Source organism: Anopheles coustani, chromosome 3 (genome assembly GCF_943734705.1).
Source record: "Anopheles coustani chromosome 3, idAnoCousDA_361_x.2, whole genome shotgun sequence".
Lineage (NCBI taxonomy): Eukaryota > Metazoa > Arthropoda > Insecta > Diptera > Culicidae > Anopheles > Anopheles coustani.
The window spans coordinates 68325220-68352143 of NC_071288.1; the positions used below are offsets into that span (position 1 = coordinate 68325220).

Below are 26924 nucleotides of genomic sequence, written 5' to 3' on the forward strand. Positions count from 1 at the left end.
AAAGATGGCCCGAACGCAGGACGCAAGAAAGTATAGGCAAGAGGAAAAACGCAACAGCACGCGAACCGCGGCATGGGCCGACGTGAAAAATATTCTCCCAGCATTTTCAAACCAAATTAAATCACTTTGCACCGAGAGCGGTGCTCGAGGATGGCAAAAGATGCCGGAACATGTCCTTGGCGTGTGTCAGGCAGGACCCACCGACATCGTATTAGTTACACCGGCATTTAACAAAACGTAGAGCGGGAGAGAGCGAGAGAGATGTGTGTGAGAGAGAGTGGCAGTGAAATATACCGCCGGTTCACGGGGCAACAAGTTAGAAAAATCTGCTAAATCGCAGCATCAGAGCAGGCGACGGTCCCGAACGAGGGAGTAAGCGAGAAAGGGCAACCCTGTAGAAACGCGCGTTTTCTCGCATGGTTCACTCTCCCACGAGAAGCGGCACTGCTCACAACATTCGCGGACTCGTTGCCGGCTGGTCGCATTGTACTGTCGGCTGCCTTGAGCGGAGGACATTCGCTCGTTCGTCGGTAAAAGCCGCATCATTTGCTTTCCTTTATTTCATCACCCCTGCACCAGGATAACGGTATGCACGCGTTTTAATCAAGCTCAGTGAATCCAGTGAATCCTTTGACGGGATAAAATAGAACTTGTACCAACAGTGAAAGTGCAGTATAGTGAATTATCCCGTGAACTGCAAAATATTACACAGGGACATTCGTAAAAGAATCCTGCAAACGCAGTAGTTTCGGTGCGGGTGTACGTGCGTTACTTCGTGCGTTGGGTTGGAGGAAGAAGTGCCGAAAGTTTATCGGACCCACACACTGGACAGAGGAATATCATCGATAGTGGATCTACCCGCACAAAGGCGACCGTAAGTATTGGCAAACTACTATTTCTCGACAAGAATTGTGTACCCCACGGTGCTTATCAGAAGTGATTCGCCATGCGGTGTTCATCTCGGTTCATCTCTCGCGCGTTCCAACACGCAAAACGATCCAAGCCGGCTTTGTAAAAGAAAAAAAAACTATACTGCCCAAGAGCATCTCCGAATGTGTGACCACATGCCAATTTTTGTTTTACACCCGGCCCGTCTGCGGCTGGGGTCGTCTGGTACCGATCCATCCGGCAGCCTCCCGGACGTTTTGTTTTACTCGTTTCCCAATCGCTTCTTTCGCTCCCTCTCTCTCTCTTTCTCGCTCCCTCGTGCACACTCTTCGAGTAAGCCTTTTGTCACAGGGCGAAAGGAGCGCACAAAACCCGAAATGAGGTTAATCAGGTGGGTGGATGTATCGGATCGGGGGCCTTTGGGTTTTCTTCTTACCATTCGCCAGTTCGTTTTATTTTACCGTCAACTTTTCGGCCGCGCCATCTCCGGCGTGGCTGGGATAGGTTTATCAGTTTCACCGCACATCCCATACCGTTTTTTTTCGAATTGTTGGGATCCCGATCCAAGCCGCCATCACCGGTGACACATTGGGAAGGTTCACCCTCCTCCAACTCGCCTGCATTAGGTGACTTTCCTTTACCGCTCTGTCCTTCGAACGGCACTGTGGCGCTGGTACCGCTTCCCTCCATGTGTTGGTGGGTCGTAGCAGGCACATTTCGTTGTCCACCTGCTGCTGCTGATGTCGTTGCTTCCTGTCGTTGCGCCCTTCTAGGGTGTTGGGTGCATGGGTTTTTTTTCTCCCAGTTTGTTTCGTTCTCCCACCCTTTGGCCCTTTCCTCTACCCACCTCTGCGTGCACTGCGCGCGCGTGTGTGTATGTGTTACTCCGTCGCCCGTTTCCCGGGTTTCGGGCTGACTTTTTCGCCCAACGACGGGCAGGTCGCAGGCCTTTCTCTGGGCTGGAAGGATATGTCATGGTGCTGGTGTAGGCGCCGTTACCGTTTTCCCCCGCTTGCGCGGCGGGGTGGTGGGTGTGAACACAAAAAGGATGTTCGGTCGTGTTTGTGCCGTGGGATCCGAGCCCCAGGCGCGGGGTCAAAAGGAACCTTTCGGAAAGGTTGCTTCGTTTCTTGCATTTCATCGAGACCTTTGTTTGTTGGACTTTGTACAACAGCTTCCGCGCACAAAAATGCCTGCGGTTGCTTTGATTTGCTACCGATCGTTTCGTTTGGAAATTTATAGCCAGCTCAGTTTTCAAATTAATTCTCCTGTTAAAATTATAGTTCACGAAAGAAAAACAAAATACTTTATGTTGTGTCGGTATACAACATTAATTTGTTGACATTAATTTGACAAAGTTATTATAGAACAGTAATTGTATGAGGTAATGACTGTTTTAGACAATCAGACATTAAATTGTAACTTAATACGTCAATCAATCCATAAATGAAATGACATTGAAACACAATAGAACAGAGAATTGTATCATTTACCGACTGTATCCAATATATTTAATGTTATTCCTAGATTTTATTAATCCACAAGAGTGTGTACGCATAAAGAAGAGCGTGCGATTTTGTATGGCTTTTTCTTTTTTCATTTAATAACATAAATAGTACACACTACACTACAATGTTTAAATTTTTTTTATTTCATTTTCTAAACATCCCAACATCCAAACCACATCACTGAGCCAGGATAATTTAGTGGCCCTCCTTAGCCACCCCAAACATTCCTATCAAGCAGAAAAGAAAATGTAAAAATGGTGTATTTGTCATCGAAAAGAAGCATAGCGATGACACCAAGAAGAAACCCACAACGAAATCCCACAAGGAGCGAAGTTCCACCCTCAAACGAGGTTCGGCAGGAAGGAGCCGTCGGGCGTAGACAAGAAAAAATGTTCAGACCCACAAACACATACACACACATGCACGGCGAAACTTCTGGCCGAACCCGACGAACCGCCGACCCACAGACTTTTCAATGATCGCCCGAAACCACCCCTTTTTTCGGGTGGAGGTGAACATCTTGCCCGATCCGACCCTCCCGCCGCTTCTGCCGCACCATCAACACCACCACCGACCCAAGACCCGGCGAGGCAGGTGAGAGATGTGTGTGCGCGTTTTTGGGCCTGCGGTAAACCTGTTTGGGATCCCTCCCAGCTGTTCTTCCGAAATTCCCGTGGATCGGTGGGAAGGCGCGGGGCAGCGCAAGGCGAAGAAGCAGGGGCAGCAAACATAAGGGAAATAAAACGTTCCATCCTGATCATCGGCGCGATCATCGTCATTAACTTCCTTCCGCCCGTTGCCCGCCCACCGATACCCACCCCCATCCCATCCCATCGGTCCGCGATCTCCTTCTCGTCAGCCCTCCTTGATTGACCCTCTTTTTTTTTGCCCCCTACCAACCGTACCGTTGTCATCGCGTGGTCGCGGGTGGAAGGGTGGGCTTTAAAGCGCGCCAAATCTACTACAGTGATGGCTCCATTTTGGCGAGGGCTAAGTTTATTCGTTTTGTTTTGTATAGTTGTATGTTTTGTATATATTTTGTTATTGTAAGAGATCATTGGATTTCATTCAAATTTCATCGAGTTATAAAACCCGTTTTCAAGCATACTAGGTAGAAAATCGCGTCAATTCTCCGTGGAGTTTGTGGAGCTGTCAAAACAAATGGTGTAAGCAACAAAATAGTTAACCAAGTCGAGGTGTTATGAGAATTATCAATTTGTTTTAACACTTTGACGTCCGCACAATTCACGATGTCGCAACGCTTTACGACCGGCGCGTTTGTACCAGTTCCTCCGTATCTGGCCACCCTGTGTAATCATTCTTGTTCAATCTTTATTAAATGTATGTACGAACAGCAACGCTCTCTGTGAAATTTGTTTACATTTCATTGTTTACATCCAGTAGGATGTGATGCGTATCAGGTGACAGCGTTGACAACACACCAAAATGATGTGATCGGATGAAAACCGGTAAGGATTCATTACAGCGTAGCGTGTATCCGGACGGCAAGGTGTTAAGAGAGTTTTTATTATATTTTCCATTTTTGCGCAATATTATCTCAAGTAATGCAGTTCATTTTACATATATTTTACAGCGTTTTGGAATACCGAAACGACAGTCGGTGTACGAAACCGGGACGTTAAAAAAAACTGAATATGTATGGCCAAAAATCGTGCGTCACTGTAACGCCACCTTCGGTCGTCAACAAAGGCGATAACTTATTTGCCTGCCGCCGGCCCCCATGGGTGGAGTGCCAAAACGACGCGACGCTGGCGGTTTGGGGTGGTGGTTTTCCTTTCGATCTCATATCGAGCCACTCGACGAGCGTATGCTTTGTGTATGCTGCTCCTAATTTCTCACAAACACACACACAGACAGATCCGCACTCCCGCGTGGTTACATTTCGCATACGTGACTTCTTTTTTTTCGTTCCCTTCGCTTCTTCTTACTTCCAATCCGCTACCCCATCCCACCCCTACGTTTCGCGTCGATTTGGGAGGAAGGTGGTTGCGTTCGGTGGGGTGGATTTCCTTGATTTCTAACGACCCAACGCCGACCGGGCGAGGGCATCATGGCGACACAAAGCGTTAGCCTACCACCCACCGGCCTACGCAAATTTAGCTAACGCCAACGCGCTCTGAAGAGTGCGGCACGAGACGAGGGAAACGCAGGTTTGTCACGAAGCGGTGGAATAATTTTATTGAACAACACATTGGAGGAGAAATTCAAGAAATTGTGAATCGCAAATCAATCAGATGAGGGTATTTTTGTTTACTTTTGCTTTCCTATATTTTAAATCGAATATTTTAATTTCTCTTTAGGTATGTTTGGTTAGTTTAGGTTTTTGTATTTGCGGTTTATGTTTTTCGTGATAGTCTCGTAAGTCCTTAATGGGAAGAAGCAATTTTTCGTGAGAAAAAATGTTTCCGTTTTTTATTTTTTGGATCAAATGCGGATGATTCCGACGACTCCTTTCCGATCGGTGGGAGTTTTTCGAGTAAAGGCAGCAAATAACACACCCCTCCCATCGACACCTTCCTTTGTCTTGCGCTTCGGTCTCGATCGTTCGATCGCTTCCAAACAACACCCAACTCCTGCTCAAACATTTAGAAGAAGAAGAAGAAGAAGCAAACGACTGAAGATAAAATAAAGCAACCTCCCTGAAGACCCTGAAGATGGCAAAACACTGCTTCGGAGCCCACGAACCAAGTGGGGTGGTGAAATTCGGTCTTTTCGCCTTCTCCGCTTTTGCCACCTTCTTTCCACGCATGTGTGTGTGTGTGTGTTTGTGTGTCCCTTGGTAGCGTACGTGCGTCTACCCTCGCCTCCCGTCCTAAACGGCGCGATCGGACGGAAGCGCGTTTGTAAACCTGGCCAGGGTAGGACACGGCTAGGAGGAATCTCTTCGTGTCCCTTTTTTTTGTTGTTGTCTTGGCTTAATTTCTCGTTGGGTTCGTGCGAGGTAGTTTTCTTCCTTCCTTCCTTCGCCTCTCCTACTCACGCGTGGAGGGGTCCTTAAGGCGTTCGCCTCCGTACCCCACCGATCGTGGAAAGATCGGACGATGTAGTAGGAGGACCGGCAGAGGATCGCCCGATCGTCGATGGGAGGAAATAATGGGTGTATGTGTGTGTGTTTGGGAGGGATAAAATATGTCCATGGTTCACGAATACCATCTTGCGCAGGATAGATCTCGAGCGTTTATTTTTTCTTCTAATCGAGGCGGAATTCAAAAAACGGCACAAAACCTACAAAGTGTTTTGGTTTTCATATCTCAAGAAGGGCCTCAAATGGAACGAACAGAATTTAATTAAAAACTGAATTTGTTTCATTTTCTTACGATAAATTTCAATAACGGTTTCCACAAATGACATAACGATTTTGCAAAACTGTTTCGCCTCATGCTTACGATGCAAGAAAAACATAGGTTTTTTTGAAAGTTTTTTGCCAACTTCAGCCATTTTTTGGTCGTGAAAACTGCCGTCTCGCCAACTGCTGTTGTTTCTCGTTCGTTTTCCTCTTACTTTTCCCTTTAGCCGACCCTTTCCGGGGGAAAAGTTGGCCCACGATCCTCGCCCGTTTTTCTTTTCGGCCTCTTTCTTCCTTCGCCCCGTGTTTTTGGGTGGTGTGGGTGCAAGTGGACCTCCTCTGCGGGTCGCCGCCTGGTGATCGTTAAAACTGTCGACCCTCCCAGCGCCGATCGTCGTTTTCTTCTTCGTTCACCCCTCTTACCCGATCCTTCGGCGAGCATTTGTTCCCTGCGTCCCTTTTTCTTGTTATTCCCTCTTGGGTTTTCGTCGCGTTCGGTTGAACCTAATTCTTTGCTGCACTTTTTCCACCACTTCCAACCTCCCCCGGTACCCTCCCTTGCTTCATCCTGTCATCCTGCTGCTTGGGGTTTTTTTCCTTCTTTTCGGGTTGCGTCTTGATGTGCCGTTCGATGTTCCTTCTGTTCCCGTTTTCCCTTCTCCCACCCCTATGCGGGCCCACCCAACCTCTCTGCCCCTGCCGTTTCCACCCACCACCCGCGGGTGTCGTCTGTTTCCACCCACCGGGTTCCATTTCGTCCGTTCTCCTTCTCCGTTCTTTTTCTCGAAAAAGGGGCCGCATTTTTTGGCCGGATTGGGTTGGGTTGTAAGGTTGCGCGTTTTGGGATGGGTTTAGTTTGGAACGCGCTTACTTTTCATTTTCCACTTTGGTTGTTCCTTCGGAGGGGTAGCATGGAAAAGGGAGGCAAAAATGTGCACGACATACAGAACGCCGGGGAGGGCAGCCGACCGACACCCATTTTTTCATTATTTTTTTATTTTCACTCCATTTACACTCCATCCTTTTCCCGCATTGGGTCTCTTTGCGTTATTTTTCCACTCGAATTTGTCCTTCGAAAAATAAAAACCCCCGGGATGTGGTTTGAGATCGAGTCGGCTTTCTTCGCCCCCGGCTGAACATTTAATCCTTAGTGCACCGGAGGAAACCCGTTCTGCATTCCACAACATCAAACAACTAAAACCGATGATGTTCGATATGCTCCAATAGTTAGCTGGAAGGAAGTGTTTTCCAAAGTGAGCCAAACACTCCAAACCGGGTGGAAAAAAGATCGACGGAAAGTGTGTGTGCCGCAATTTAATTGTTTTTAAATTTTACTTCCAAGCGTGAAAACACATCCGGGGGTTGCGTTTTCCCTCCTACGAATCCCTTTCGGTGGCCGAGCGGAGAAAAACATTACCCAAACGGAAACCGTATGGTGCCGTTTGTTGCTTCCTTTTTCCTTTCTAACGTCCTTTCTTGACGCTTGTGCAACGTTGCGTAGCCTTTCACCGTGAATGTCGGGATCAGATGGGTCGAGGATGCAAGGACATCGCTTTCTGAGCAACAAACCGACACTTGGTATCTGACAGACATATACATTTTTTTTTATTTGTTGTGCTCAGTAATTTTCCATGAAACGACATCTCTGGAACTAATCGAACACGGACGGACGACCATAAAATTGGAACAAGGATTGTTGCACAGACCTTGAAGGAAACATAGAAATGGGAAGATCTGAAGCAACGAAAATGGCAAGGACCGCCAAAGAAGAATAAGGCGCATTTTATGAATTTTAATTTTCAAAAGATTCTTCCTAAAACTGATCTCAACTTCCCACTAAACAGTTGGTGAAAATTGCGCATCATTGATCAATTTAAATGAAAAACTAAATTTTCTTTCGATATTTTCCAGATTTTAGTACGTATTGTAAAGGAATACAACATACACCAATCGAGTAAAATGTACCTTCCTTAGTTTTGGCAAGATGGTGCTGTTAAAAAGAATAAGAAATATGTTTATCAGTGTTTGTACCTGTTCTATTCTTAAGAGAGGAATTTAACAACCAAAAAAATAAGATGAAACAACGAAACTTTAGAGCTTGTTTCATGTGTTGATGAGATGTTGTAGTCGGACAGGTACTTAGCAAATGTTTGAAACATTTGCGTTTGTTATTAATTTCTCGTGAATCACTTTCCTTATGTGAGGAAAAATATCAAGATAAATGAATACATTTTAGCAAAGACAGCTGATTTTTAACATATTGAGTTAATCCTTGTTTCATGTTTCATCATACATGTTTTTTGTGTATTTGTTTGATTTTTTTAAAAATCCTTCCATAATCTATAAAATTCTTATTTTAGAAAGAGTCAAATTTAAATACCGACCCTGGAAAATGAAATTTTTGAGATGTAAAGTCCAGTGAAGGAATATCGAAGAAGGAATCGTCTCTAGGGAGGTCCTTAAAAATGAAACCTGAACCCTCAACACTCTCGCAACCCGCTAGCCGGAAGCGTAAATTTACACTTGGTGATGTTGGGTGGCCGGCTGTTAATTTTACGCACAATATTAGGGTAGTTTCCATGTCACCATCCACGCCATCAACCGCATTTCGGAAGAAGGAGAGGGCGAGCTGCTCGGTTGTGATTTTCGAACATGTCACGTTCCTTGCCGATCGGCACCATACCCCGCCACCCTTCCAGGGAACGATCGCAATGGATCTTACCCGAAAACGCGCTGAATCGGAAAGGGGGCTCCAAAACATGCCCGAAAACAGACACCGTGGGGTGGGAAGCGTGGTTTCTGCTGCGCCTGTGTGCGCCCTTGATGCATCTCCCACACTAAGCCGGTACACTTTTTTCCACCTGCATGTGCTGTACACACACGCAACGGGTTGGGTGTGTTCGTAGAAAGGAGTTGGTACAAGATGCCCGAAGAAAAGCAGCAGGATGTGCCTCTCTTTTGGTGGATACCTTGTTTTCGTTTCGATGCTTATTTTTCTCGCCTTCTCCAGAGGAAAAATGTTAGCTTCTTTCAGCATGAACCTAAACGTCATCCCAACACCAACACAACGAACCCCCGGCGACTGCACTTTCTTGGCCCATATCCTAATCTAATCCAAACCATTTTTAAGCCCAGTTTTGTTTGTTCAACCAACGAAAAAGGACATTGATTATTCAATGATTTAATTGTTTTTCTTGATTTAACATGCGAAAAAAAATTACATTGCTGTGGTTTCATTTTGATAATTTCTTTTTATACTTTTTCAATGTTTTTTTCAAACTAGAAAAGTTGTAGACCATGCGCTATGTTTTAAATTTAAAGGACCGAAGGGTTTAAAGGGTTTATCTACAAAGAACGTAGGTATTTTTACATTGTAAGATTTACTTGGAGAATGGTTTTAAGCAAAATAATGCTATGAAAGCTTGAATGTTAAAGAAAATGGCAACAAAACCATCATATTTTTGTACAACTTTATTGTTTTCTTAAATTCCGCAAACAAAATCAAGCGGCTTGCCGGGCGCATATGGATATGGAGCCTGCAACAGAAAAGGGGGTGTAGAAAATCCCCCATCCCTCCCCCACCCTACCAACCCCCTCCTCTCGCCCTAGCCATTGTCGACCCTTTTTAGCTACCAATGTGTTGGTCATCGTTCATGTTCATCAGAACATCATCGCCGCCGGCGCCTTCTTCTCCGTTGGATACGTCGGAAATGGGGGGGAGGCGATGGTTGGTGATGATGCTGTTTACGCAGCTAGGTGTTGGTGTTACGGGTTCGTGGTAGTGGTGGTGCCATGGTGGAACGGCACCGGCGTTGGACACACATCGACGAAGCACGCTCGCGTCGTCGTCGGCGGTCGATCGCGCGGGTTCCGTCGGTTGGCGTTCCTCGAAGGACTCACACTATCGTACGGGCGTTCGTTCGGTTCGGGGGTGCGGATGGCAGTGCGTATTTTCGACCCCCGTGTCTTGTAAGATTTTTCCTGCTTCCTGGTGCAAGTGTGCTGAGGTGGTTTTTTTCGGAATCTAATCGATCCCTTTTCCAACCGCCTTTGATCGTTCCTCCTCTGTCGGTGATGTTATTGGAAGCGTGACTTTGAACAGTGTTGTTTCCTTTCCGAGACACGTATTTATATCATTAATCGAGCAAAAAAGTGTGTGGTTCCGACCCCTCGTTCCATAATAATCTTGTACTTTTGACTGTTGTTCGATGGATGCTGTTAAGAGTGTGTTATGTGAAGAAAAGTGTGCTGTATCAGGTAGGAATATCGAAGATTTAAAGTTTCAGTTGAAATAACTCTACTAATCAGTGACCAGAAAAGGCATAAAACAATTCGTGAGCGTTTGATGTTTGCTGTTGAAATGTAATATTTGTAATGTTTAATTTAAAAACATCGAACAAATATCAGCTCTCAGTAGAAACAATCAACAAATAGCAAAAGTTAAATTTGTTTCCACTTAACCATACGCTCAGACAAACGGGGAATAAATTGCCTCCGCTGGAAAAAGGAAGCAGTCTCCCGATAGTTATTGATTTTCGTCGGTCGTTCGTCGGGCTTGCAAACTCTTTGAACCGTGTCCATCATCAAGTGAAGTCGGCTCCAACTGCTGGCCGGCAGTTCCCTGAGGCGCTTATCCTTGGCATCGCCGTGCACCGGAAAGGTGCCAATACGAACCAATTGACGGCTTCGAATGTGGAGGGAAAGGTGTAAGGAAAAGGAGGAGACGTGTTATTGAACGTGCTGCCACCACCCAATGGCGTACGTTACTTCGGCTCCCCTCAGGACAATATTTCAAGGATCGAAGCAAGCCAAAGCAAGCCCAGTCGAGCACGGAACGAAGCAAACACAAGAAGAGAGAGACAGAGAACCGAAAGGGGAGGGGGGTTGTCTGAAGGTCCGAGGGAGAAAGTGCAAACGTCCAACAAACACCGCTCCCCGGTTTCCACCCACCCAGGCGCCCAACGAACCTTCCTTCCACCCTTCCTTTCTTCCGTTGCTTCGAAGTTCGGTTCGGAGATGCGTTTCCCTTTTTTTTGCGTCTTGCGTGTGCTCCTACGCGCGCTTTGCGAGGAGTTTCGGTGTGGGTTTACAGTGGGTGGATTGGAGAATCGAGTGGGTGAGCACGCGAAGCTTCCAACCGGACCGCCACCGAACGCTGGTGCAGTATGGTTAGCCGGGTTCGACCCGGTAGACCAGAGGTTCTCAATCTTTTTGCAGTATTTGTTTATGTCAACTGAAATAGTGATGAAAAATTAGTGCATAAATTATACTAAACTAAAATGGTAAAGATTTTCTTTGATGGATTCAATTAACATTTGTTTTGTTCAAAAGAAAAACGATACAAATTTATTACTATTTTGAGGTCATTCTAATTAACTGATATCCGACTCAACGGGATTTGTTAACTTCTTTACTTTTTGTTCGGGATTTTCGAATCACGCGTCAAGAATACGTCATTAACTCAACAAGTTTTCATATGTTTCGTTAAGTGTCAACCTGATCATGCTATTATCAATTTACTTGATATCTGCCCGCATAATGTTCTTGTCTGACTGTGTTTTGCCTCCGACGACAGCCTCTAAATTGTTTCTTACATCTTCCAAAATTCTTAAGCGTCTTTAAGCCTAAGTCTGAAGTACTAATTTATACTTACTTTACACATTGTTCTACTTATTTAATTTGATATACCTTAGTTTTTCCTTATCATAGAACAGTTCTACAAACTCCCATTTATGTTTGACAGATAGTGTTTTTTGATGTTTTCCACATTAGTTCCTCAAAGATGGCAGTCTTTCCTTTACATGCCAGAACAGTAAGACATCACTCACTTAAAATTAGAGTTGTGTCATTCAGGTTCAGTTTCACGAATCTGAATAGTTCTATGCGTTTTAGAGATTCATGAATCTAGAAATGAGAGATTCATGAATCTCAAGCATCCATCGACCGATGAAAACTGATGAGTTAAAAATGGGAAGAGCGACCCCTTTTTTTGGTCGCATCATTTACGCCAATGAAAGAATCATGGAGATTCATGAAAGGTCCAGCAAAGATTCATAAAGGTTTCGTAGGATTCATTAACGTTTGAAGATTCGAATTCCAAAACATTCCTGAACTCATCGGAATGAATCTTAGGTAAAACATTCATATGAATGTATCTCTCCAAAAGATTCATATGACATAACCCTACTTAAATCGCGATACATTGCTTGAGAACCACTGCATAATACTGATGTTTCTTGTTTAATGGTATTTTGTTTTAAATTTTACGTAGTTCAATTGATTTTGATTCAAATTAAAGGTTTGTAATGTTGTTTCCTGGTTAGTTTTTACTAAAACATGTTGTAGATTTTCTTTTTTTATTTTCTCAAAGTTGGAGAATTTGCTATGGTCTTGCATAGGCAAAACTTCGCCACTATCCTACTTGAAGGCGCGATGCAAAGGCCCAACCCAAGCCATTAGAATGGCACTATTTTTCCCCATCACTGTCGTTCCTCTCCCGCGCATCTTTTCTGCCCCTTCTCACACACACACACACACAACCAACATTGCACCCACTGAAGGCTCCTACACCATTGCGTGGGAGTGATGGCGTCTCATCCCTCTGGAGCTGTTCGGCCGGAAGTTGGTGGAAAATTGGAGCAGTGCAGAGGCCGATTCAAAGAATCGCCAACGCGTCACGAGGGTGGAAAATTTCCCCTCCCCTTCGTCACACCATTTCACCGTTTATCGCCAGAAAATCTGCACGTGCTTGTTTGAGTGCTCGATCCAAGCTCGCCGCTTTTTCAAAACCCCCTTTTCGCCTTTTTTCGGCTCATCGCAAACATCAAACATTGCCGTCGTTCGGTGCGTGTTTCTGTGTGTGTGTGTGTTGGTGGTGGCAGAGAACACGGTGTCGAGCAAATTTGCCCACCATCTCCCTAGCCCATCCCACCCCACACCAAAGGACGTTCGGGCGCGTTGACAAAACCCCCGGGAGAGAGGCGGAAAATACGTACTCCAAACGAAAACCCGTCCGCAGCACGTGCGCGCGCATGCAACGTTTTTCGTCACCCCCTGCGGCCCCGAATGGCCATTTCCTGCAGGAGAACCGGGACCAAACGGGTTCCCGATTATTGGCACGCAGCGAGCGGACGTGGAAAGAAGCGCGTTTTGGCGTGAAATTTTCGGTGTTCAATAGTTGTGTGTTGTGTTGTCGCTAAAAAGATGCATTTTCCATCGGTGCATCGTCGAACACTTTGAGAAATGAGTGGTAAAAAAGCATGTGACATTGAGTTGTGGTAAAAGTGCCCCAAGAAAACAGAGTGAGACTGGACAATCAGGAAAACGAACGATCTGGGAGACTCCTCCATTTACGGAATAATTATGGCGGAACGTTCAGGATAACCCGAAAAACATGCGAAAGTAAGAAGAATTTCAGCAATTTCACCGTAAAACCTTCCGTCAACAAGTTTCGGTGAAATGTGGGTAGGCTTTTCGAGGCGGTTTGCCTCAAATCAATACTTGAGTCGATGCATCCAGAAGTCCAATATGCTTTCCGCAAGGCGCAGGAAGCCGTCGGAAGGCATTCGATTCGGAGTGAGTTGTTTAATGCCTGTGACTTCGCTTTGTCCAGAGTGTGTTCCGGCAACGAAAAGCCACCAACGAATGCATTGCGTTTATTAAATAAACACAAAATTTAAACACCAACAAAATACAACATAAATTAAAAAAAACCTCCCGCGGCTCGTCGGCGAATTTGGAAGGCAACGTAACGTAATCCTATAGCAAAGGGTGTGCACCCTCCACTTGGCAATGCAGAGTCCTCCCACTCAATTCCCAACACGTTTGCACGCTTGCGAACACTACCACACCACGGTCGTCCGGTGGGTGGTGGGTGATGGTGGGTGATTCGGTCTTGTTGAACTTGAAAATTTCTCGCCGACCATCATCCCTGGCCGTTGGTTTGACAGGCCATTCTGGTTTTTTTTTGTTGTCGATGCCTTTGGGACACTCTCGGGGCAATTAATGGCATTAAGGTCGATGGCTTTAATCACCATCACCCACCCAATACTGATGGAAGTGTCATTTTACCTTAAAATTTAAAACGATTTACAACTTTGTGGAAGTATCCTGTGTGAATTCTGCTGAGGAATCCCGTGAAGTATAATCGTGGCAACACTTACAGTAGACTTTCGAATTGTTTAAAAATCACAATAAAAACATAAATCAACACAAGTTAATGAAAAAACACTATGAAAAAGTGTTACTTATGAAAAACCACTCAATAGTAAGTAGAAGTTGCGAGCTATTAACTCGCAAAATATTATTTTGTAGTAGCAGTTTTCTTCGAGATTTTAAAACAGTCTCAGTCAAACTCAGACCATTTCCAGTAAATTGGTTTAACCGTTTTTCCGTACGTCATATTCTGTTAATTCTAATTACTGGATGAGCGTGTGACAGTGTAAAAATTAAAAATATCTCAAACAACTACGAATAACTCGAAATACGGATTATCTGACCACGGATGTCAGGAAAACCAGAGAGTAGGCTACGGTCCGTAGCATATACGTTTATGTAGTTTATTTTAAAAAAAGATCTAAAATTCAGAATAGAAGTTTGTAATTCTTCTCATAATTGAGCCAAATTATTGAAAAATACCAAATTTATAAGTTTACTATATATTTTCACGATAATGAGCATGAGTTTGGGAAACATTCAATCTCCAGGTTGATCATTCATTAAACTCATTTTTTGCAAACGAACAACTTTGCAACCATAAAAGTAACAGACTGAAATGATTAAAATTGATGAAATCAACATAACTTGGGACTCAACTCAAGCACTATAATTTAAGTACCACAAATGATTTACTATAAACTATGCTCAACAACATGCACTCCAGCATGCGTCAGTTCGTTTGATCGAAAATAAAACATGCCTTCCGAGAACCGAGCAAACGCCGCTCGCTCGTTTTCCACCGAGATAAACGCCCTCCGCTTGGTGGGCATCCGCTTGGTGTGGGTTTTTGTTTTATTTTCCTCGCCCCCCCTGATGAAGCCCATCACGCGCAAATCACTCCCCCCAAAATCCTCCCCATTTTGGCCCCAACTGCCGGAGGGAGGTGGAAGTCCTCGAAAAAGTTATGAATGAAATCGTTCCGCCCCGCGACGAAGGTGGGGAGGATCGCCACCCCACCCGTCCAGCACGATCCCTCTTCCCCGGTGTAACTTTCCTGCGCCCATTTAGGGTGGTACGGGGTTGTATCTGTGTGTGACATTTGTGGGATGAAAAAGGCATGCCGGATGGTGCTACGGAAGCTTTTTCCCACCAACGGCAGTGTGGCGAGTAAAGCGAACCGTTTTTCGCTAGCAAAAGTAGCTGGAGCAATTCCTCCCCTCGAACCGTGAACCACGTAAGCGCCTTCCGGTGGGAGGATTATTTTTCCAAGCGATATTTTCTGCACCGCTTGAAACACTAGAATTTTTGGCGCGAGTTTTTACGGTCGAAAATATTTCCACTGGATCACGTTTACTTTCACTCCCCGTGGAAAATGACACAAGTTGTTGGAAATGTGATGAAATTGAATGAATCATGCATGGAATGCAACAAAATTATTATTGATTTACCAATTCGGAGGTTGTTCCGTTTTGAGAAATAGCTCTCTTTAACACTAGAACTTCCGCGATTTTTACGCTTGAAATTTTACAGCGATGTATGTTCAATATTAAAAATAAAACTTTATTTTGTGTGTGAAAGTTATGGATTAACATTTGGTAGAATTATTAAGAAAAAAATGTGATTGAAATAGTACCGGACCAGCCATTTTGACTCTGGTTGATGCTCTTCTGTAGATTCTTTTGAAACTGCTCGGAGGCCTCGTTCCTTTTATAATGCAGATTTGTAAGATTTGCAACATATATTTGAATATATTGTTTTTTACATTTAAAGCATTCTTTATCAACAACTTAAACATACTTTTCTCTTATTGTATAATGGCCATGGGCCACACAAGCTAAAAGTCGTCGTATCTCTGAAACAGTCGACGATCATAGTAAACATTGCTGCGCTGTTTTGCCGAACTACTCCTTGCAAAACTAGTTCTATCTTTCAACTCCTCCGTACTGGTTGCCTTTGTCTAGTTGACTAACTTTTATCCTCCACATTATTTATCTTCCAGAACGTCCTCGCTGGACTGTCCTAGTCCACGATGACCACGCTCCTGCCAACGTCTCAATCCACCGGGGTTGAGGCGTACGAGGACATGTTCAAGGAGATCACCCGGAAGCTGTACGGCGACGAGTCGGCCCACGGGCTCTACCCGCACAACACGCAGGTGGCCCAGCTAGCGCCGGGGGCTCCGACCGCCCCGCCGGACGGTGGCGAACGATCCTTCACCACGCTCACGCAGATCGGCTACGAAACGACCACCGTCGGATCGTCCGGGGCGGGGCCAGAGCCGGCCGGCGCTTCCGGTGCGTCCGCCGCCTCGACCGCGTTCGGGCTGGCCGCGCTGATGCAGAACGGCTTCCCGCCACCCGGCGCCATACTGAACCCGGTCAACTTTCCGCCCGGCACGAGCAAAACGCCCACAAGTGAGTTCCTACTACTAGGTACACAATCGATCGATTGGAGTGTCGAAAGCAAGTCCGCGCGAGGAGTTGGGACGGTTACAATAAAAGGCCAATATGTTTCCTTTGCAGATATATCGACGCCATCCGGCGACACCAATCGCTGGCACAGCCAGCAGCAAGGGGCCGAGCAGGAATCCTGGAGTACCGGCAAACACTCGTCGTCCACGTACGGCGGCAAATCGTCGTACAAGAAGCCAAAAACGGAACCTCAAGACGCTGGCCTTAACATTCCCAGCACGGCCGACCGCACGGGAAAGGGCGGAGCGCAAGGCGGTGGTCCCGGCTCGTCCGCCTCTTCGGCCGGTACGACGCCACACGCCTACAAACGTTACAGTTGCACCACCTGCCCCTATACGACCGACCGGCGCGATCTGTTCACGCGCCACGAAAACATTCACAAGGACGAGAAACCGTTCCAGTGCTACGCGTGCCTCAAGCCGTTCAACCGGGCCGACCATGTGAAGAAACATTTTCTCCGCATGCACCGGGAGCTGGAGTACGATATTGCAAAAACGCGTCGCTGTCCACCGTCCACTTCCGGCACGTCCAGCGGCACCGGCAGCAGCAGCGCCAACACTAACAAAGCCAGCGGCAACTACTACGGCCACATGTCGCATTCCGGTAACTCTGGAGCAGTGCCGACGTCAACGGGAACCAGTGCGACGACATCGACAACCCAGCAGCCGATGCAACTCAACATTCCTAGTGGAAGTTTTACTAGCAGTGGAGTGCACTCACTCAACATCCCTTCCCATGCGCACGAGAGCGTCAGTGGGCAACACCATATCACAGCGTCCGGTCTCAACGGGGGCCATTCCGCTGGGCAGCTGCTGCAACTGCACAATCTCCATCATCAGCAGCAGCAACAGCAGCACAATGTCCACCATTCCTCGATAACGATAAAACAGGAGAAGGGTCTCGCTTCCGGTGGCTCCAGCCTGAACACGTCCGCCAGCTCAGCCGGCGGTTCACCGGACGAGAAGTCGTTCGTGAAGAAAATCAAGGGCGAAAAGAAGTTTGCCTGCACGTTCTGTCCCTGGGCGGGTATGTGTTTTCCATCATTAGCCGAAAGATTTGTACGGTGGTGCTATCACAAACTAGATGCTAATGTACCCCTTCTTTTTTAAGGTACCGACAACTGGGGACTGAAGCGACACCTTAATACTCACACGAAACCGTACGTGTGCCTGCTTTGCGACTACAAGGCAGCCCGCTCGGAACGCCTCGCCACGCACGTCCTTAAGGTGCACAACAAGAAGGCTTGCGGCAAGTGTAGCTTCTTCGCCGAGGATCAGGCCCATCTGGACGCGCATCTTCAGGAAGCCCAGTAAGTAATCCCAAACCATCGAGGAGGTGCTGTGTGCACGTGGAAATACCTAAAACGTAGCCTAATCTTTTATCCGTACATCTTCCACCAACTCGAACTCTCCTCCCCCACTTTAACTCGCAAGCCCACACGATCCAACGAAGGTTGGTAAGCTTACCGGAACCGGAGGTGGTGGTGGTGGTAGTAGTAACGGTAACGCCGCAACACACCACGCGGCCGCGGCCCCGAACGGCAACGTCCTGCGCAATTTGGGTAATGCATTTACGTCGAACAATTTGCCCACCAACATTCCGACCAGTGGGAATGGCTTTGGGTGAGAGACAAAAACCACGTTCTGTTCCGTTCCGATTCGTTTTCGCCTGGTTTTCTTTCGTTTTCTTTTCCGTTCGATCCACAAATTTTGTCCACCTGGTTTGGAGTTATGAGTTTTTTCGGCTTGTGTTCCTTTAGTGAGTCTCGTTGATGGTTGTTTGTTTGGGAAAGGAAATCCTCTGCTTTTCCCGCAATTTCCAGCATTTCAGTACGTCCCATTTGTGTTATGTTTAGTTCGGTTTGTTTTCTGGGTTTTTTAATTCCCCCGTTTTATGAAAACGTAACAAGCACTCGCTGCACGGTCCAAACCGAATGGTCTAACACTAAGAATCGCAATGCACTTTTTACTCTCACAAAACGAACGGTAGTACCGGCACATCGGCAAATGGCCACTATCATACCGCTGCCGGGCATCACGCGGCCACCGGTAACGTACTGACCACCAGCAACGCTGCGAACCTAATCGATACGATCAATCAGCATCTAGCGTCGGCGGTGGGACAGAACGGCGGTGCGACCACTGGTGTCACCGGCTCCTCACTCCAGCAACAACAGCATCACCAGCAGCAACACTGGATGGTGAAGCCGCACCGGAAACGGAACGGCCCGGAACTACTCTATAGCTATCTGGAAGCGGACGGAAGCGACTCCGGTGACTATGCACGGTACGGCGCTGGAAGGCGAGTTGGGAGTTGGCTTTTCTTTTCGTTGGCTCTGCTTTTTGTTTTATTCTACAACCTTGACCCTTTTTACCCTTTTGACCCTTTTGAAATTTTTTGATGGAAGAATTTGTTTCGCAAGGAATAACGAATGTTGTCCTTTGAATGTAAGAGATGGGCTCCCATTTTTAGCTGAGTGTCTTTTTGTTTGTGTATTGCATTTTAAATGTAATTTGTCGGTACTTTAAGCTAACCAACTGTTCGTACTTTTTCCGTAGCCTTTTACACATGCAAGCAGTCGGAAGGAACAAAGCTTCAGTGACGCAGGATTTTCATAATGCGGGAGGCGGAGACAACGGTATCAACGGCGACCACAGTAGCAGCGACGGCCACAGCAACACGGCAGCCATTCCACTGCTCGTTGGCTCGAAGGCCGATCGAATGAGGAACAACGAACCTCAGGATGGTAGCAAAAGCGCTGCCCCAGCCCTAGCCAAAGCCTCCGACAACGTCGCCCTTTCGCTGGCCTCGCTACTCGGTGGCGATCAGCTGTCGTTCCTGCAGCTACTGGCCACGGCCGCCGTTGCCCACCAGCAGCTGCAGCTGCACTCGTCCACCGGACCGTACGCCAATGCCGGCGGCAGCAGCAGCAGCGGCGTGCAGCAGAAGAAACAGCAGCAGCCCAAACCATCGAAAGCAGCAACAGCGGCGGTCTATCAACCGTCGCCGGTCGCCGGTGCCTCGAAAGGCGATCGTTACGGCAGCATGGTTTCGTCGCCTCCCGCAACAGCAAACACCCTACCACACCCACAGCCACATCCACGGCCAGCAACAGCAAATAGCACCAGCAGCAGCAGCAGCAGCAAGCACAGCTCGAATAGTACAAATGGCACCACCATGATAATCCCTATCGGAGCCCCAACAACAGCAGGTCCAGGAGCAACAGCAACCACCATCAGCGGCAGTCCAACGTCAGCATACGCGACTGGCGAGTCTGGCGGAGGTTACAAAAAACGCCGCCTCAACGGATCGTCCTCGAGCGATAAGGAAAATCTGATCCATCGCAAAGGGCACTCCGGAGGCGTCCTCCACCTTCCGGGTGCGGCCAGCGATATTATCGTCAACGGCGGCAACGCAATCGTGAACGGAGGAGGCGGCAGCAAAGTAGGCCACAATCATCACCACAATCATCATCACCACAACAATAACAACAGCAGCACTAGCAATAAGAACATAAACGATATTTTTGATAAAGTGTACAAAAAGCCGCAGAACTCTTTTGCGCCAGCCAAGCAACAGCAGCACGGTGTTTTGCCACCAATATTGCGCATCGCGCCACCGGCGGCTGTCGAGGACGATGTGGTCAACCCGGTGGTGATCGAAACCGAAGGGCAGCAGTTTTCGCTGACGGAGTTTCTGAAGAACCACACGGAGGTATCGATCAGCACGGTGGGGAATGGAATCACGACAATGGAAAGTAAGGCGGGTGATGACGGAGAGGACAGTGGCGTCAGCAGCAGCGAGGTTGAGTCAACGGAGAAGCTGCCAGCGTCGATACAGGTCGTGCCGCCGAAGAAGCGCAAATCGGAGGGCGAACGAAATCCACGCAAACAGCAACAGCCACGCCGTTTCGATGACTCCGACTCCGGGGGAGACACGGTGCCTTTGGATCTCGCCCCGGGAGAGAAACCGATCACCCCGTCCGTCACGGTCAACATCACCCCGGCGGATGAATCGGTGAGTGAAGGCAAGCAGAAAGTCCCCGCAAAAGCCAACTCTCCGGAACTAACCGAAACGGGTTCGTCGGACGAGAGCTGCGTTAGCCGGCTGGCGGACATTCGCGACAAGCACATGACGCAGCTCGTGTCACGTCGACGCTGCTGCCGGATTTGCCAGAACCGGGGTCTGCTGGATCACCTCGACAACTATCACTATCACAGCAAAATTTCCCTCATCCTGCACACACGCTGGCGCCATTCCCGCACCCACCCGCAAGAGGTCCATTGCCGTCAGTGTGGCTCCCAGTTCCGCCAGGCGTACAAGTTAGCCCTGCACCGACGGCTCACACACCACTCCGCAAGTTCCGCCGAGGGTAAGAAAACGACCGTGCCAAAGAAATCCAACGGTACGGCGTCGGGTGTGGGGAAGCGATCGAATGGTAAAGAAAATCTCGCCACCAACTACGGCAACGGCCACCACACCGTGCAGTTGAAATCGTCCTCGGAGCCCAAGAAGGAGGGTTCAGCCAACTCAGGCAGAAGGAAGCAGCGGAGACGTAAACCCCGGAGCCGCTGTTTTACTCCTCGACGCAGGAAATGAATTCCTTTCCAAGCGAATCGATTCGTTTGTACAAAGAGAGTCACGTGCGTATTTCAGTTAAATACTTTTGCCATATAGTTGTAAAAAATTGTAGAAAATAATGGAAGCGTGTTCGACATGATGGAGGCCGGTAGAATAGGGAATGGTGGCAAAACTCTCTATTCGTAGCGACGAAGTGGTCGAAACATCAACTGCATCATTTAGACCTCATGAAGAAAACTCAATTTAATACCCTAGCCACCAATTTTCCTTTTTTTCTTTTCCTACTTAAACTTTTTGAAGACAGCAGTAGAATGTGAACTATTACTAAGACTTCGTACGCTCGGGAGACGTGTATCTCATTATTTCAAGTATATTTAAAGCTTCGGCAGATAGATATCTCAAAGGTGCGACGACGGTTTGTAACACAATCCATACAACACCGATCGGCCTTAGCGTTCGTCACTTAACTGGAACTCTCTCATCCAACACCTCAATGGGTCAAAATAATCAGTATGCCTTTCGTGTCGTGAGTGTGAAACGACGGCAGGGACCTTACCAAGTAATGTTTTGCTAGATTAGATTATGTTACTTTCAACCTACCACACGTACAACGGAAATGAATTATTCTATTTGTTATTAACTGCGGTTTTCTTCTATTCTGAAAGCTCGATTTAGACGATATCAACTTTCTCTCAACGCGAAATGTCGAACGCCTTTTACACTCGAAAGCAAATGCAAAATTAAATTACTATGGCAACGTGAAATGGTTCATTTGTTGCCATGGCAATCAGAGTAGCAGTAGCTTAAGTTTTAACGAGCGTTTGACAGTTAACGTTAATTGAAATTGTTTCCTGTTTTAAATGGGCTTAACGGAAAAGCGCACCCTTTCGTGCAGCATCGTGGAAAAATGTTTATTTCAGCCAAAAACTACAAAAAGAAATGTCACTCCAAATGAATGCCACCAACTGAAAACCTAAGAGCAACCGCTCCGAATTCGAATTGTAATGATCGTACCAGTATTGTATATTTAAAGTTCTGGAATAAATCTTGGAAGATCAAATACGCACTCTTTTTTTCCACGTCTCGGTATGTGTTCAACAATTTATTCATAAAGTTTTCCAACAATCGTACCGCTGGGAAGCGATGCGGCTGCGCATCTACCTCAGTGGAAGATGGCATCGATGTCGGGTACGCCTTTCGGGTGCTTGAACTTGGCCGGCTTCAACGGCCGCATCCGGAGCGGGTCGGCGGCGCGTGTCGGCTGATTCAACGATTCCTGGTAGTCCTCCTCCTCAAGCCGTTCGGAAATGTTGAGTGTCAACCGTTTGACATTGTCCTTCTCTTCCTGCTGTTTGCGCTCCTGCTCCCGGATGTACTGCGCCAGTTGGCTGTCCTCCGGTGCTTCGAATGTCTTGTAAACCTGCTGCTTGCCCTTGCCGCGAATCATCAACGCAAACGGAACCGTATCGGGTTTCTCCACTGTTGGTTCCTGTGTTAAAGGCGCGAAAAAGATGTTCACAATGTAATGGGACTAGTCATGAGAATAACAACTCTTTTAAAATTCATAAATCAGACACAGTTTGAACGACAAGCCGTGTATACGAACCTGTAGCTGATCGTATGATTTCTTCGTCTCATTGCGAAACGTGACCGGGACAGGAACTTGCTTCGGATTAACCTTCGACGATTCCTTTGCTCGCTGCTGGATACATTCCGATGCCATGCGCTCAAACTCTCGCTCGAACTCCAAATCTTCCGGCTGTTTCACGGCTGGTGGCGGCATCGGTTCTACTGCGACCTCGAGATCGTAATCGCGCTCATCTTCGTCCTCCTCGTCATCGTTCTCATCATCGTCCTCTTCCTCATCATCGTTGTAACATTCCAGCCCATCCAGGTCTCCGCTGTCCGCAGCAGGTGGCGTCGTCGTGTCATCCTCATCATCGTCTCCGACCGTGCGGCTCGAGTGTGGTCGCTTCGGTTCGTAGCACTCCGACATATCTTCGCCCGCATCCGATGTGCACTCATCCGACTGCATCGTCGAGTCTTCGTGCTCGGACGAATCCGGTGCATCGCTCGTGGTTGTTATTCCCTGCGCAGCTATCAGTTCATCCTTTCGCATCTGCTTTTCCAATTCCTCGGCGGGATATATTTGTTGGCGTAACGTCTGCACCGCTTCCATTGCCTGCTCGAAGCTGGTGAACAGTTTCAATTTCGGTCGCAAACTCTTCAGACACTCTCGGTACATGTGGTCCATTAGGATGGGGAAAAGATCTTTTGCGCCTGCAACAATGCCGGTGGTGGCGCCGGCGTCACTTCCGACACCTGCGCCAGAGGCAAAGAATGGATGTGACTTTTTGAACCAATAGTACTGCTGAAAGAAGACGAGAAAATAGTCCAATCGCTTCCGATTCACACCGGACACGAAATACTGCCCCGAGGTATCTAGCAGCACGCAGGCCAGTTTGAGCCGAAACAGTGACTCCGGCGGATCGACGGCCGACGGTGGTCCGTCGTGTGTGAGACTGACCCCGAACGAGATGATGGAGTAGAGCGTGTTGAGGATGGTGTTTGAATCCACCAGCTGGTAGTTGTACAGTTCGCCGAGATACTTTACCATCGCCACCCGACGCTGGGCCAACTTGTTGTCGTGTATCTCCAGCCCGGCTCGGACGTCCTCAAACACCGTGTCAAGTACCCGGACGACGGCACGCTCCTGGTACGAGTTAAGCCCTGCCAGCAGATCGGCCAGACTGCGAATCAAATGGTACCGGATGTTGTACGCCTTCGAGAGGCACCGGACGGCGTACGTGAAGGTGGACGGATCGCCCCAGTCGAGCCGCCGCAGCAGCTTTATCATTTTGTCCACATTCGATTTGTCCAGCTCCTTGTAGATCAGGTGCCGGATGTAGGAGTGAATCAGTGGCCGCACCTTTCGCGTCACCTTCAACCGCTCCGGGCGCTTCACCAGATAGTAGCAGTTTTCCACCTGTTGCCCGTGCCGGCCGTGCATGGTGGTGTTCATTTTGAGGCGCATCATCTGCTCCAGGAAAGCGTTCGTGCGCATACGGCTCTCGGGACAGTTGTACAGGTACACACCGCAAACCTGTAGCGAGGGATAAATGTTCTTCATTACTGTAGTGAACTTGATTAAAAGTAATACGTTCATTTATAGTAAAACATCGTATCTTCAGATATTTTTTATGATTTTCTCTATGTGGCTCTCATTTTTATCAAAGACAATCTTATGACGACGTCAAAGCTGTTTTAAAAGTTGTTTTCCAACATTTTTGCGACCATGGTTGCATGTTCCTTGGCAGACTTCAGGGTCTTCAATAAAGGGTGAGATGTTTTGCAGAATTGTGCCTGCGCCCAAATCGATTAATCCAACAGGATTAATAATTTTTAACATGGATTTTTCAAATAGCATTCCTGACAAGTTCTCTAAAACACAATCCAAATTTACTACCAACCTTAGCAAGAACCGATACGATGAAGTAGGCGTGGATTGCTTAGAAACATTCTACCGACTTTTGGATGCTGTCCATGTTTGATGGTTTTGAGCGAAATGATCGAGCGTAAGCATCGGTAGGGCAATGAAGGTAATACAACTATTTTTGTTTAATTAGACCAACTATTTAAAATCAATTCGGGCGTCAAATGTGTACCTTGGCCACAATCGAAGCGGTATAAATTAAATGAATAAACATATAAATACCTCCAGAAAAGCGCACGTCATCTCGATGTGGTGATGTTGGAAGCTTAGTAGCATGCATCGAAGGCAGTAGAGCGCCTCCAGCTTCTTGTAGATGCCAAATTTCACCAGCTCGCCAATATAGCGTACCACCTTGATCTTGGTTTCGATGTTGATCTGGTCCTTCTTCTTCAAATGATACTTGAAATCAATCTTCAACATCTGACACAGCTCGTTTCCGACGTCGGGAGACACCAGGTCGATAATGGCCACGAGCCGTGCGTACATCGGTAGCAGATCGAGCCGCGTACGTTGCACTCCGAACAGTACTTTCACCAATCGCTTCCGTTTGCTTTTGGTGTTCAGATTGAGCAGGAAATCGATGGCCGCATTATCGATCAGCTCGCGATTCACGCAGTTTTGCAGGTTCTGTACGTACTGCTCGAAGTATTTACGGTTAGCCTGACTGTTGGGCGTTCCACAGCCACTGGTCCCATCGGGTTTCAGCAAACCGGTACCCGATTCGCCATCCACGCCCGCCGATTCTCCCTGATCCGCCATCTCACCAAGCGGATCACCCTCCTCACCTACAATTTCCTCCGGTTCCTGCTCCGCGGGCTCCAGTTCGGGCCCATCGGTATCTAATTCGGGCATATCCATATCCAACGCTTCCTCTGTGATGGGTGGTTCGGCCAGCATATCTACCCCTTCACCGCCTTCGTACTCATCGTCTGGCTGCGATTGTATCTTCTTTCCGCAGTAGTTTGGCAAAAAGAGTCGCAAATCCGGCAGATCAACGTAGAACGATTTCGTTTCATCGTCGCGCCATGGATCGAGATTTGTGAACTGCACCTCCTCGCCACCCTTGCCATCAAGAACGGTACCCTCCAGAGGGTTGCTGCTGTCTGGTTCAACGACCAGTTCTGGCATCGCTTGCCCGAGCAGTTCCGCCAGCGTGCTCGTTGATGAGAACAGTTTCTCGTACGAAGCCTGCAGTTGCGCCAGCTGTTCGCGCTTTTCAGCGGTAATTTCACCCTTCGTCTGGAGCATCTTACGCTTCGACTTTTCGGCCAGTTGTAGCTGCTTGTGCTCTTTCTTAAGATGGTCGGCGAGCGAGTGGTAGTAATCCTTCAGCAGGTTGCGCAGATTACATTGCTTGTCGGCGGGTAGCAGTTGCGACATCGGTATCGTCATGCTGTACTTTTTTGCCAGCTCCGTCATACGGGCTGGAACGAGCCCGGCATACTCGTCCCCACAGTGTTTGCAAAACGACAGCACGATTGACAAATTAACGTGCTCCTCCTTGTCCTGCGTTATGAGCCCGGTAAGGCAGGCACCCAGCAGTGGAAGGCCGAGCTTGTTCGAAAAAATTCCGATGCTAATCAACTCCGCGTAAAACCGAAGGTCAACGCGCATCTTACTCAGATTTGCCACCTTTTCGCCCGGCTTAATGAGCAAAGCTTTCTGCCAGTTTTCGAACAATGTCGGTGCAAAGTCGGCGTAAGTCTGATGTAGATAGCTGCACAACGACACAGCGGCCGCAATATCACTCATCTTCAGTTTCACCTCGATCAGCGCGGCGCTTACCTCCGAGATGTACTTCGTGAGGTTCAGGTTCGACACGTCCTGCATAAGGGACGGTAGCTGCTGGGCGGTGAATTGTTTCAACCGTTTCACAAACGCCGTGTTTTTCTTCACGCTCGAATCGTACCGGAAAAAGTCTTCCTCGGCCGGACGCTCCGGTGCATGGTTAAGCTGACGCTGTGTGGCTTTCTGCTGATACCGTTCCTGTTGACTCTCGACAAACGCTTGCAGTTCATTGCGTTCAGCTTCCTCTTGTTCGGCGTTCGATTTGCTACCATCGACATCTTGTGGATCCTGTGATTCCGCTTCTGCGTTTGGTGCCGGGTTGGTTCCGGCCTTTTTGTCTCCCTCCAGCGATAGCTTATCCAAGGATATTGTGCATTCTTGGGACATGTTGCGCTGTAAACACCTGCGACGAATTAAATGATTAAATAGAGCTTTTTCCCGTGCACCGGAAAATATGCACACTGCCTCACTTTGTTGTTTTTAACTTTTCAGGCAAATGACAGATAGTTTGTTGTTTACTAGTAAAAAAGGAGGTTGTACCGTTTAGAGCCGTTACATTATCATATTAAAACATTAGGTTTAATTTCTTTCAGTTTCTTATAAGTTAAAAAAATAAATTCTATTAAAAATACTCCAATTTTTATCAAGAAGAGTGTTTCTCGTTGTAATCTGGAAGTAAATCTTTCTTGGATTTTTAAATTACTTTTGTCACCAGGTGTCGCTCGCATCAT

General features: G+C 47.4%; 3 protein-coding genes across 4 annotated transcripts in view; 1 reads left to right on the forward strand and 2 right to left on the reverse strand.

Moving 5' to 3' along the window:
- LOC131260616 (inactive peptidyl-prolyl cis-trans isomerase shutdown-like) overlaps window positions 1-26924 on the reverse strand; it is a 113118-nt gene that overhangs the window by 20241 nt on the left and 65953 nt on the right. The gene's annotated exons all lie outside the window — the stretch shown is intronic.
- LOC131260604 (protein charlatan) lies at window positions 205-21983 on the forward strand. Of its 2 annotated transcripts, XM_058262371.1 has the most exons (7): window positions 205-874; window positions 15860-16274; window positions 16383-17357; window positions 17442-17640; window positions 17765-17953; window positions 18321-18617; window positions 18890-21983. In XM_058262371.1, the coding sequence occupies exons 2-7, from the start codon at window positions 15890-15892 to the stop codon at window positions 20928-20930; spliced, it is 4086 nt and encodes a 1361-aa protein (XP_058118354.1). In that variant the 5' UTR covers window positions 205-874; window positions 15860-15889; the 3' UTR covers window positions 20931-21983. The 2 variants fall into 2 exon arrangements, with proteins under 2 accessions (XP_058118354.1, XP_058118355.1); XM_058262372.1 differs by lacking the exons at window positions 17765-17953; window positions 18321-18617.
- LOC131265866 (regulator of nonsense transcripts 2) lies at window positions 21979-26580 on the reverse strand. The gene is made up of 3 exons (XM_058268208.1): window positions 24628-26580; window positions 22519-24015; window positions 21979-22401 (listed from the first exon to the last, which is right to left on the reverse strand). Exons 1-3 carry the CDS (start codon window positions 26578-26580, stop codon window positions 22075-22077), a joined length of 3777 nt encoding a protein of 1258 aa, XP_058124191.1. The 3' UTR covers window positions 21979-22074.

Excerpts from the sequence above, each read along its gene's own strand:
- LOC131260604 (XM_058262371.1), top strand. The coding sequence starts at position 15,890 with ATGACCACGCTCCTGCCAACGTCTCAATCCACCGGGGTTGAGGCGTAC. Across the intron at positions 17,641-17,764 it reads GCGCATCTTCAGGAAGCCCA|CCCACACGATCCAACGAAGG; the intron begins GTAAGTAATCCC and ends TTAACTCGCAAG. Across the intron at positions 17,954-18,320 it reads ACCAGTGGGAATGGCTTTGG|TACCGGCACATCGGCAAATG; the intron begins GTGAGAGACAAA and ends AACGAACGGTAG.
- LOC131265866 (XM_058268208.1), bottom strand. The coding sequence starts at position 26,580 with ATGTCCCAAGAATGCACAATATCCTTGGATAAGCTATCGCTGGAGGGA. Across the intron at positions 24,016-24,627 it reads TGACGTGCGCTTTTCTGGAG|GTTTGCGGTGTGTACCTGTA; the intron begins GTATTTATATGT and ends CCCTCGCTACAG. Across the intron at positions 22,402-22,518 it reads AATCATACGATCAGCTACAG|GAACCAACAGTGGAGAAACC; the intron begins GTTCGTATACAC and ends CCTTTAACACAG.